The 11,038-nt window shown below is 36.7% G+C and overlaps 1 protein-coding gene across 3 annotated transcripts in view; it reads right to left on the bottom strand.

The window, feature by feature from the left end:
* Positions 1 to 11,038, bottom strand: part of INTS6 (integrator complex subunit 6) — a 103,870-nt gene that overhangs the window by 4,555 nt on the left and 88,277 nt on the right. For all 3 annotated transcript variants that reach the window (XM_011939102.1, XM_011939110.1, XM_011939120.1), the window contains 5 exons: positions 9,786 to 9,912; positions 8,449 to 8,591; positions 8,001 to 8,232; positions 2,756 to 3,127; positions 1,612 to 1,705 (listed from right to left, as the gene is read on the bottom strand). In XM_011939102.1, the coding sequence (XP_011794492.1) occupies positions 1,612 to 1,705; positions 2,756 to 3,127; positions 8,001 to 8,232; positions 8,449 to 8,591; positions 9,786 to 9,912 (968 nt within the window). The remainder of the gene's footprint in view (positions 1 to 1,611; positions 1,706 to 2,755; positions 3,128 to 8,000; positions 8,233 to 8,448; positions 8,592 to 9,785; positions 9,913 to 11,038) is intronic.

The following is an 11,038-nucleotide window of genomic DNA, read 5'->3' as shown; positions in this document are numbered from 1 at the left end:
CAAATACTTCAATAGCTTCTTCTCATGCTCTTTGTAAGTTGAATGTTGAAAGGAATGTGAACAAAGTATGAATACAAACTCCCACAAAATGGAAGAATAAATGAAAACTGGGCAGTAGTATTTAAAAACCATGGTATTCTATTATAATTTGAAAACTAGCAAATCAAGGATAGACATCTATAATAGAGTATAGCAAGCAGTTAAAGTTCAAGTAACAACTTTTAAAGATTTTCAGTAACAAATATGGGCAGACTAAAATTGCATCTGTCTACATAATTGCCGATGGTTTTAAGAATATCTCAAGACACTGGACATTTTATTCCTACTTCCTTGCTAGTTGGAAGCTAATATAAATAGCCACTGTAATACTACACAACTCCCTAAAAGGTGGCAGAAGTGAAGTACAGATACCGGGAATATAAATTCCTAATGAGGTTTTAGCTGATAGAATGTTACCATAAAGAGCATAATAGGTTAAATACTCAAAAGTATATGAAAAGTTATAGCCTTATCTTGATCCTGCAAACTGGCCTATGCTCTAGCCACTCCAAAAGTATGAAAAGAAAAGAAAGCCAGAAACAAAAACCAACTTTATCTAAAATCTTCATGTGTAGCATAGAAGAGACAGGGGGCAAAGTGTAAGTGTGTTTACATTTAGAAGGTCAAATGAGATAAGCCCCAAGTTTTCTTATAATACTAAAATCCCCAAATATTGAAGGGAAAATAAAAAATGTTTTTAAACTCATACAACTATGTTTTCCAGTTAATTGCACTTCTTAATTACCATTTATAACCTTTATCCACCTTCTTTATACAGTGATCCCTCTGTATCTCCATGGAGGATCGATTCTAGGCCTCCCTATGAACACTAAAATAAATGAATGCTCAAGTCGCTTGTATAAAATGGCCCAATATTTACATGTAACCTGTGTACATTCTCCCACATGCTCTAAATAATCTCTAGATTATTTATAACACTAACACAGTATAAATACTATATGAATTAGACTGAATTATTTAGAGAATGACAAGAAAAAAAAAAAGCCTGTACATATTCAATACAGACACAACCATCCATTTCTCCACCTCCAAATACTTTCAATCTGTGGTTGCTTGAATCCAGTGAATGTGGAACCCAGGGATACAGAGGGCCAATGTACTAATGATCCTGGGCTACTGAAACAATCAGAATAAGGCCCATTTGTCCAATTCTGGTCCCCTTATTTACGCTTTCCCATGTAAAAATAAATGACATTCAAATATGTTATTTTTAGTCACCAATATTAATGCATAAAGGAGAAAAATTAAAGGTTGCAAAATATTAATGTAAAGATATCAAAAAGCTACAGAGAGGAATAAACAAGAATTCTCCAAGTATCTAGTAATTTGCAGGGAGAAAAGGTCCATAATTCCTGAAGAATGTGTGTGTGGCTGTTTTCTAAGTGAATTTCTTTCAATAAACTAAAAAGGGAATAAGAATTTATTTATATGTTGGTATGCCATATACATTTATAAACAACACAAGTGCAAAACAGATACTGTTAAAATACTGCCTATATAAACTGTGGACTCATTTAATCACCATTTCATTATATGCAATAATTTATTTACCTTGATGCTTCTTTAATGACATTTTGTAAAAATATTAGTCTTGTTTGTAAACTGCCTTGCACATGCTTCAGTAAAGTGAAGATTCTTTCATATTCTTAAAGCAAAAGAAGCAAAAAGAAAAATTAAGTGCCTTTCATTTATATTCTTATTCAATATTCTTCTTTTACAGTTTATTATATTAAGATATACTGAGACAAAAACATTCTACATAAAAATTTCACCACTCATTAGAGATTTTATATTTTAACATATATGTAAAAGTACACAGCAACAAAGATAAAACAACTAATCAAACCCTGCTTTGTAAGTAAAAGTTCCTATTAAGTTATCAAACATAAAGCTTAAAAGGATGAGTAAATAGCTTTTTGGTAGTATCACTAAAAAATAAGAACAAGTGGCCTTTACAAAACTCCATCCTTACAGTTTAAAATTCTAACAGCTAACATGGGGGTAAGTGGGAAGTGGGGGTAAAAACCAAACAGGTTAAGAGTGTTATTCCAGTTTAAAGTTTTCATATGAAACTGCAAGGGCTATAAACGTCTAAACTCCAAGGACTGATTTGTACCCATTTCTGGACCACCCAGGTCACTGTACTACCCCAGGGCAAGTGATGTGTTAACATCCTCTAAATGAATGCCAATAATACTGAACTTTTTCCCCACGAAGTTCTTTTGTGTTCATATACCAGACAGCTTTCGTAACTTTAGTTTTTTGGCCTAAACATATCCTATAATATCACTATCATAGTTTAACTATTAAACATAGTGGTAGGCACTATGACAAGAACTTTACAGACATGAAGTTATTTAATTTTCAGTATATCGTTTGTGAGCTAGCTGCTATATTAAAATTCCATTGTTGGTCAGAAGAATATTCAAGATTATGGGTTCCTGTCATGGTAGGTACTATATGCAATTTATCTGTACAGTGTTGCTCTGCTCTTAGTCCCTGCTGCCTACCATACCTAGTACCTTGGAAATAGAAGATATTCAGTGTTGGTCAGATGAATAAAGAATCTTAACTGAGATGTTGTTCAAGACAGATCTAGAATCATATCTATTCTTTTACTACAGTTACTTGACTTTTTTTTTTTGCTTTTTGAGCACATACAAGAAATCAGATCTTCGTCTCTTATTATACATACTTCTTCCTGGTTTTCGGATCTCTTTCATTATTTGTGCTTTTAATTCGGTATTGACCTCTTCATGGCTTCTGCAATGCATCAATTTCTTTCCTTTGTTGAGTGAAGATGCTGGTATGTTCTCTTCAGCACATTGTTCTTTATCTCTTGGCTCCTCATGATTCTCTAAAAATCCACCAACAGTGAGGTCATTGGTTCCTAAATGGTCATGACCAAGAGCCTCCGTATGATTGGTTGGCCGTTCCAGTAAACCGGCTGGAGAAGATGTTGAAAATTCAGTATCCATAGCATTTGGTGTAATGTCTGATGAAAGTTGGTCTGCAACATGATTTTCAACCACATCATGTATTATTGAATCATTAGTGGTCTCTGAAACTAAAAACAAAGATATGGGGAAAAAATTATGAGGTCCAGTCTCAAAGCATACAGTAAATAAAGCTACAAAAGAACATTATTACAGCAAGTCAAAACTGATTTCCTTGACTAATGCAAGTTAACATATAATGTGATATAGTTCTTAAGCATTGCCAAAGATACAGTAGATTTCAATGTGACACATACATAGTATTTACAAAATATTTACAATTTTTGCCCTTAGAGGAAAAAATAAAGTCGATTTCAAGTAGTTTTTAGTTTTCCGGTTTATTCTATGGCAATTTTATTGAAACAAGTAGGTTGATACTTCAATGAAATATCTATGATCAAAATTATCACGGTCATCTATCTCTACCTTAGAGAGCCCTAACTCAATATGCCTTATACATCTGGTATCATTTAGAGGTAAAAGTAAATACTGGGTAGTTTTTACTTTCTACTTATACTTCTGCCTTTAAGTTCCAAATTCTGCAGGGAACATAGCACCAAACAGGTAATGTTTTACAGTATACCCTTCTAACTACAGAATCTAGTCATCATTTATTCACCAGTGCAGAGCAACCTGGTGCCCACTTCAGCTCATTAGACTACTAAAATTGAAAGCTCGCAAGCCTTCCTCTTAACACCAGATGATTAGGCGTGCCCTACAGAAAGCTGCTGAATTTTAAGTTCTCTGATTGCTCACCAACCTCCAGGATACCAGCTGAATTCATCTCTACTGTCCTCATTTCCTGTCCAAACTATTAACTGAATTTACTCATATTCCCCTATACACTCATTTCCACAAATCCCTCAAATTCCTGACTCTCTCCTAAATCCGATTCCATGAATTGCAAACTCCCCTTTACCGAATATTCTCTACAACTTATGCTTTAACTGAAACCCAGCTCTCCTGTATGCAGACTGCTCTCCTTTCCAGACCAAAAGTAGAAATTGCTTTCTCTTGTACACTCTCCATAGGCATAAAAGGACATGCAGTCACTTCCTAGTGCTATTGCAAAATTACTCCCTTGTACTCTTGTGAGATTCAACCATGCCACTCACACTGTCTCTCCTTATCACTATCTTATGCCAACCTCCAGGGCACAAGCCTATAAAACACTGTTGTCTCTTGCACTCAGTTACAGCCTTCCTTCTGTTGTGCTGAGCCCCTATCAACGCCAGTGGGGATGGCACCAAGTTCAAGAAGGCAAAGAAGAGATCCAGAGCCAGTAAACAAGATAAGGGGTTTTGTTGGAGGCTTACAAAAAGGGGAGCGAGCCCAGTGGTGGCAAGCTAGGCAGGAGAACCACCTTACATACAGTCCAATGGCAGTGGGCTGGACAGGATAACTGCATGGCCCAGTGGCAGCAGGCTGGACAGAAAAATGGCAACTGCTTGCAAAAAGTATGCAGTTTGTATCGTATTTTCACTTAGCACTCTTCCCCCTAACAACCTCCACCTGGCAACCTTCATTTAACCCAAAACAAAGGGCCTCAATCCCCTGTCTGGCCTGCATTCACTTCACAATGGACTAGGGGCTCAGATGCTCTTCATAGACAGGGAATGGATCTTTGGGTTAGCCACCCTATTCCCTAGCTCAGAACTCCCAACCACATGCAGGTGTGTCTGCACGCAGGGTCAGTCTCAGGGTATGCTTCAGTTATTGCTATCAAGTGCATCTGCCATGCACATCCCACCCCCGAAGCCCTTGTCACTTCATTCTTGGTCCTTACTACTACTCGAAATGTGGTGTGTGGACAAGCAGCAGCAACACCAACAGAGTGCTTGCTAGAAATGCTCATCTGCCTCAGACTGAGTAAACGAGAATCTGTAGTTTAACTAGAACTCCCAGGTGATTCACATGCATATTCAAGTCTGAGAAGTGCTGTGGACTTCAATGTTTAAGCAGATGATCTGGTAAGAACCTGGCCTCCCCGTTCCCCAGCTTCTCTCTAAAGAACTTACATTTACACCTTCGCCTTTCACATCCAGACAAATTCAGAGATGGAGGAGTATAACCCTCATCTTCAGAGTACTCCTGCTAGTGCTGCTTAACTCAGCCAGACTTTGACTCTAGCAATTCCTCTACTTTCTTTCTCCTATTAACCATATCCCTTCTAAGTAGCCAATTCTGTATCAGGCTTATATCCGATGATACATCACTTTTACTATTATCTTAATTTCTCTTGTTCTACTGTCTTCCCATAATATCTGCCAAGCAAAATCCCATCTCTTGACTCACTCTATCTGCTTGCCCCAGACTTGCATTTGGAATCATGAGCACTGCTGGAGAAAAAGGGTCCAGCTCTACAGAGTGGTCACAATCACCATCTCCACTTGGGTCCTAGGCACTGTCCAGCAATCTTATCACAACCTTTTCTCTCTCCCACAGAGATTGTTAAGCTCCCTCATTCTCTTCAAACCCCTGACTTTCCCAATATCCCCTTCTGTCTCAGCAGTATACTTCACCTTCTACCTCACAGAGCTCAAAAGAAAAGCAAAGTCATGATTAAAGGACTTCCTTTACCTTCCTCTTAACTAAATCACACCCTCACCACGCTTCCCCCCACATTCTGCTTCAACTGAGGGAGCATTCTTTCTTCTGTGCTCTAGACCTTTCCCTCTTGCATTCCCAGTAATTTTGTGCTGAGTATGCCTTTTCTCATTTTCATTTTCAACTTCTCCCTATTTACTGTTTCCATCACCAGCACTGAAACATGCTCAAGCGTCTCTGATCTTAAATACAAAGAAAAATCACCATTTTCAAAACCGTGTGAACTCTTCCAGGTACCATGCTCTTTTCCCATCTTCCTTTTACAACTAAACTTAATTAGCTGTTTATACTCATACCGATTGTTTCCATTTTCTCACCTCTCACTCCTCCCATAACCCCTTATTAGGCTCTGCCCCTTTACTCCACAGAAATTGCTCTTGCTAAGATCACCAAAGACCACAGAATTTTTCCATTTCTCTTGATTGAACTGTTTTTGTTGTTGTTATTGTTTGGTTTGTTTTTTAAGTATTTGGGACAACTACCCACTCAATTATCTTGCCCTTTAGCTTCCATGACATTAAATTCTTCCCTATTTTCTCCTATCTCCAAAATTCTTCCTTCTCAATCTCCTTTTCTGCTTTACTTATCTTAACTTTGGCACTTTCGAGGTTCTGTTCTGAGCTTTTTTTCTTCTGTTTGCCTTGGTGAGATTTTATTCAGTGCAATGGACAGTAATCTGCCTCTCATACTACCCCCTCTAGCCCAATCCTCTTCTCCTGAGTCCCAAACTCAATATTCATCTTCTAACTTAGGATCTCCACTTGATGACCTAATATGCACTTCTAAACTAAACTCATTTATTATTTATTCTTCCACCCACCCAGTGTCTCTCAAGACAGATGCCCGACTCCTCCTACCCTGCTCTGGTCCCAACATCCAACCAGTAACCAAGTCCTTTAGTGATGTGTCCAAGTATTTCTCAAATGCATATTCTTCTTCAAACCCCACTGTCAGGTCACCAGCATCTGTTCCCCGGGTTTCCTAACTGATTCCTGTGCATGCACAATTATTTAATAATATCAAATATACAGTCCATGTCCATACTCTCCAACATGTTTTCTGTTTGTGGAAAAGTTTGATTTTGTTTGATTCTGAGTACAGTTAAGGCCTATACATTGCAACTGGCTTATATATCTCTTAAACTACATTTGCATCTGTAAAATCCTGCTGTACCTCTTTTACTGTGTATTTTTCTGGAAAAAACCCAACGGATTCTTTGTCCTACAGAGTTTTCTACAATCTGGATTTTACTAATTGTATCCCACATGTTTCTCTGTCCCCTGTATTTCCTATAAATTGGTTTGATTACATTGATGTTCAACTTGGTTTTTGGGTCTTTTTTGGTAAGACAACTTCAAAGGCAGTATTGGATACTTCCATCAGCAGTCATAAAATATTTTGTTTCTCTTCAGTTAATATGCTGTAAGTATGACCACTATCTATAAGTGATAAGTCCATTAATTCATTAGGGTTTCCCTACATTCATTCTTGCTCCTCTCTGATAATATTCCACACACATTACAGTCAACCTGATCTTCATAAAATGCTAATCAGATTAGGTCACCTTCATTTTAAAACCTTTCAGTGGATTCTCACTGTCCTTAGAATACAGTTGAAAACAGCTTCCAAGGCCTTCCATCATCTGGCTTCTGTCTTTCAGTCCTCACCTTACCTCATGCCCAACACCCTTGCTATACTGGAATTCTTTAAATTCCCTTAATGTCTTTCTCTTTATGCCTCTGCACATACTATTGCTCTAGTGTAAGCAAATGCACAGCTTTTGGCTTCAGCATTAACTTCCTCAGTAAAGTGCCTTGACTTCATTGACTTAAATCCTCTTGCCAAATGCTTCCATAATATACTTGACATCTTTTCTGTAACATTCAACATACTTCTAGTATCTGTTCAATGACTGATCTTCCTTGCTGATTATAAATGAGGGCAGAAATCACTCCTGTCTTCAGTGGTATACCTCAAAGCACAGCATTATCCAAAATAGCATACATATTTAATAATTAGTTGACTTCAACTGAAATTGAAAATCATCTTTCTGTGGATAGTGATAATGCTCCTTTCAAAAGTATTATTTTGAAAGATTTGCAAATGATATGTTAGCGCATTATAGCTAATAAAGCATCATAAATATAAGAAATGTTCAAATGTTCATTAAGACATACAAAAATGATCATATGCTCATTTAAACAAATATCTTCTCTACACATTCATTCACTCATTGTACTACTACTAAATTTCCTTCTACAATCTATAACAAAAATCTCTTCCTTGAAAAGGAACCAAAAGGCAGCAAATAATGTTTAAGAAAAAAACAATTCTTACTTTTATGAAGAGGAAGAGGTTTAATAAGATCTGGCTGTGCTTGAGTTGTAGGTGCAGGTGGTCCTTTTCCCCCGATATGATTGTTTACAACAGGATTCTGCTGTCTGCCTCTTAGTAGTGGAGACATACACCGACGTCTTTTAGGGATCCCTTGCATATTTGGTTCTCCAGGTCGTTTATGTTTATTTTGAGGTCCAGCCACAAATTCATCTGCTTCATCTATCATCATACCCTTTAGCAAAAAAGAATACAATTTTCTTGAATTTACAAACAATGTTTAAATGGCACAACCAGTGTCAATTCCAATGAAAGTAACTATATTCTAATTATGTTGACATTTATTAGATGCTCTACCAGGAAAATAGCTTCAGCTTACTTTAGTTAAATTAAGAACTATAAAACTGACAATGCCTACCACAAATTACATAATAGAACATTTCAAAATTACCTTCTTATCCAGCTTGAAGGGGTTGCCAAATGTATGCAACCTTCGCGGCTGATCAGGATCAAGTTCTCTTAGTGGAGAAGGTACTTGCTTGAGGTATTCCTGGTAGTTCCCCATTTGTGCTATAGGAACACTGTGCACTTGATCTTTCAAAAAGAACACAACAGCAACAAAAGTTAACCTCACTAAGACTATACTCCAATTAGTTCTTAAATAATGTTTCCTTATATATGAATGCTACCTAGTGTTATTCTAGACAGTCTTCTTTACCAACATACTCTAAATTCGTTTGGTGCAATTATAACCACTGCGACAAAAAATAAAATTTAAAACACTGATTTCATCATCTAAACAAAACAAAAATTGCCATTAATTTCAGTACACAGAAAGTATGTGTGGCCGGGCGCAGTGGCTCATGCCTGTAATCCAAGCACTTCGGGAGGATGAGGCAGGCGGATCACCTGAGGTTAGGAGTTTGAGACCACCAGCCTGGCCAACATGGCATGGCAAAACCCTATCTCTACTAAAAATTCAAAAATTAGCAGGGCATGGTGGCACGTGCCTGTAATCCCAGTTATTAGGGAGGCTAAGGAGGAGAATCGCTTGAACCCAGGAGGCTGAGGTTGCAGTGAGCCGAGATCACACCACTGCACTCCAGCCTGGGCAACAGAGCAAGGCTCTGACTCAAAAAAAAAAAAAAGTATGTGTGATCTTACCGTGAAAGGTGTATCTCTTCTCTTCTACGCTATTCCAAATAAGCAGAATTTTATTATAGTAGAATTTGTAGAAAACGGAAGTACAGTATGGAAAAGAGAAGCCACATAGCTAACACTTTTTATATAAAATTATTGTTAGAACACTTAAATCAGAGGTGGCAAAGGTTTAAAGTCTCATCTGACTTGATTTATAGTAGGTGCCATGGATAAAGGTGAAGGAATTATCAGAACATGTCATGAAACTGGCCATCCAGAGTTAAACCATCAGATACTGGTATATCTCCAGAAAATGACTGAGATAAGAAAAATCACTTATTTTAAGTATACAGTTTGGTAAGTGGTGCGGGCGTGTGTGTGTGCATGCGCGCATAAATGCATGAGAAAAGCTATAAAAGGAAACTGTTAAGAAAGGTTGTTACCTCTAGGGAAGAGAATTTGGGGCAACAGTGATGGTAGGAAGAAAGGTAGAGAATCAGGGATGATTCACCTTTTACTTCATTTGAACTTACAATAAGAATGTTATACTACTACAATAATTCTTTGAAATTTACATCACCATGCTATGCTTTTTCAGACTATAAAGAAAAAAACATTAAAAATACCAGTATTAAACTATGATCTAACCTTCATCCTGTCCTTTAAGAAATCTGCGAGTGCTCTTCAAAAGATTAGATCTCATTCTTGTTAAGTGATCCAAAAGATTTCGTCTTGGTATGTCATAAGCATTTCTAAATGTCTGTGGCTTCAAATCCTATTAAACAACATTCGAGGACAAATTTATTGTCAAACACAGAATTAAAAGAGACTAAAATCTCTAACCTGCAGCATAGGTTTGGAAATAAGATATATAAACTAGTTAGCTTAAAAAAATAAAATAAAGACATATAATCTTAATGTACTGGTTCAGGGCCAAAAGATGAATATTTGGTAGTGAGATCAACCAAACAATCTCAATTCACCATCTAACTCTAAAGATTTTATTATATATTCTGGATAAAAGAAGTAAACTCATTTAAGTAAAAACCAATTTCCAAATTTTAAAAACCGAAGTTTTTTTAAAAAACAGCTTTGATGTGTGATTTATGTACCATAAAATCACCTATTTTAAGTATATAGTTTGATGTGTATTAGTAAATTCGTAGTTGTGAAACCATCATCATAATCCATTTCTACCATCCCCAAAAGTTCCTTGTACCCACTTGCAGTCAATCACTATTCCTTATCCCCAGGCAACCACATGATTTGCTTTCTTTCTATGTTCCATTTTGTAAATGGAATTTTGCAGTGTCCAATCTTTTGTACTTGGCTTCTTTCAATTAGCATGATGTTTTTGAGATTCATTGACATTATTCGTGTATCAGTAGTTTGTTCCTTTTTATTCCAAGTAGTCTATTATATGGACACACCACATCTTCTTTATCTATTCACCAGTTGATGGGCACTTGGACTGTTTCAAGTTTTTGGCTATTATGAAAAATGCTGCTATGAATTGGCATACTAAGCCTACAAGTAGATGACTGATTGTACAGCAAATTTATGTTTACCTTCTTAAGGAAATACCAACTATTTTCTATCAGTAATGTTAGGAGGGTTGCTCCACATTCTCATCAATACCTGTATTTTTTGTCTTTTAAATTTTAGTCATTCTAGCAGTTATGAAGTAGTATCTCGTTATGGTTTTAATTTGCATTTCCCTAATGGCTGATAAGGCTGAGCATTACTTCATGTTCTTATTTGTATTTGCATATTTTCTTTGGTGAAATGTCTGTTCAAGTATTTTGCCCATGTTTGTCTTTTTGACTTATGAGTTCTTTATATATTTTGATACAAGTCCTTTATTTGATATGTGCTTTTCTCCCAAGCTGTAGCTTGCCTCT

The sequence above is a fragment of the Colobus angolensis genome, unplaced genomic scaffold (genome assembly GCF_000951035.1).
Source record: "Colobus angolensis palliatus isolate OR3802 unplaced genomic scaffold, Cang.pa_1.0 Scaffold101, whole genome shotgun sequence".
Taxonomy (NCBI): Eukaryota; Metazoa; Chordata; class Mammalia; order Primates; family Cercopithecidae; genus Colobus; species Colobus angolensis.
The sequence above is the reverse complement of the archived record's forward strand: the minus strand, read 5'-3'. Positions and strand labels throughout refer to the sequence as shown.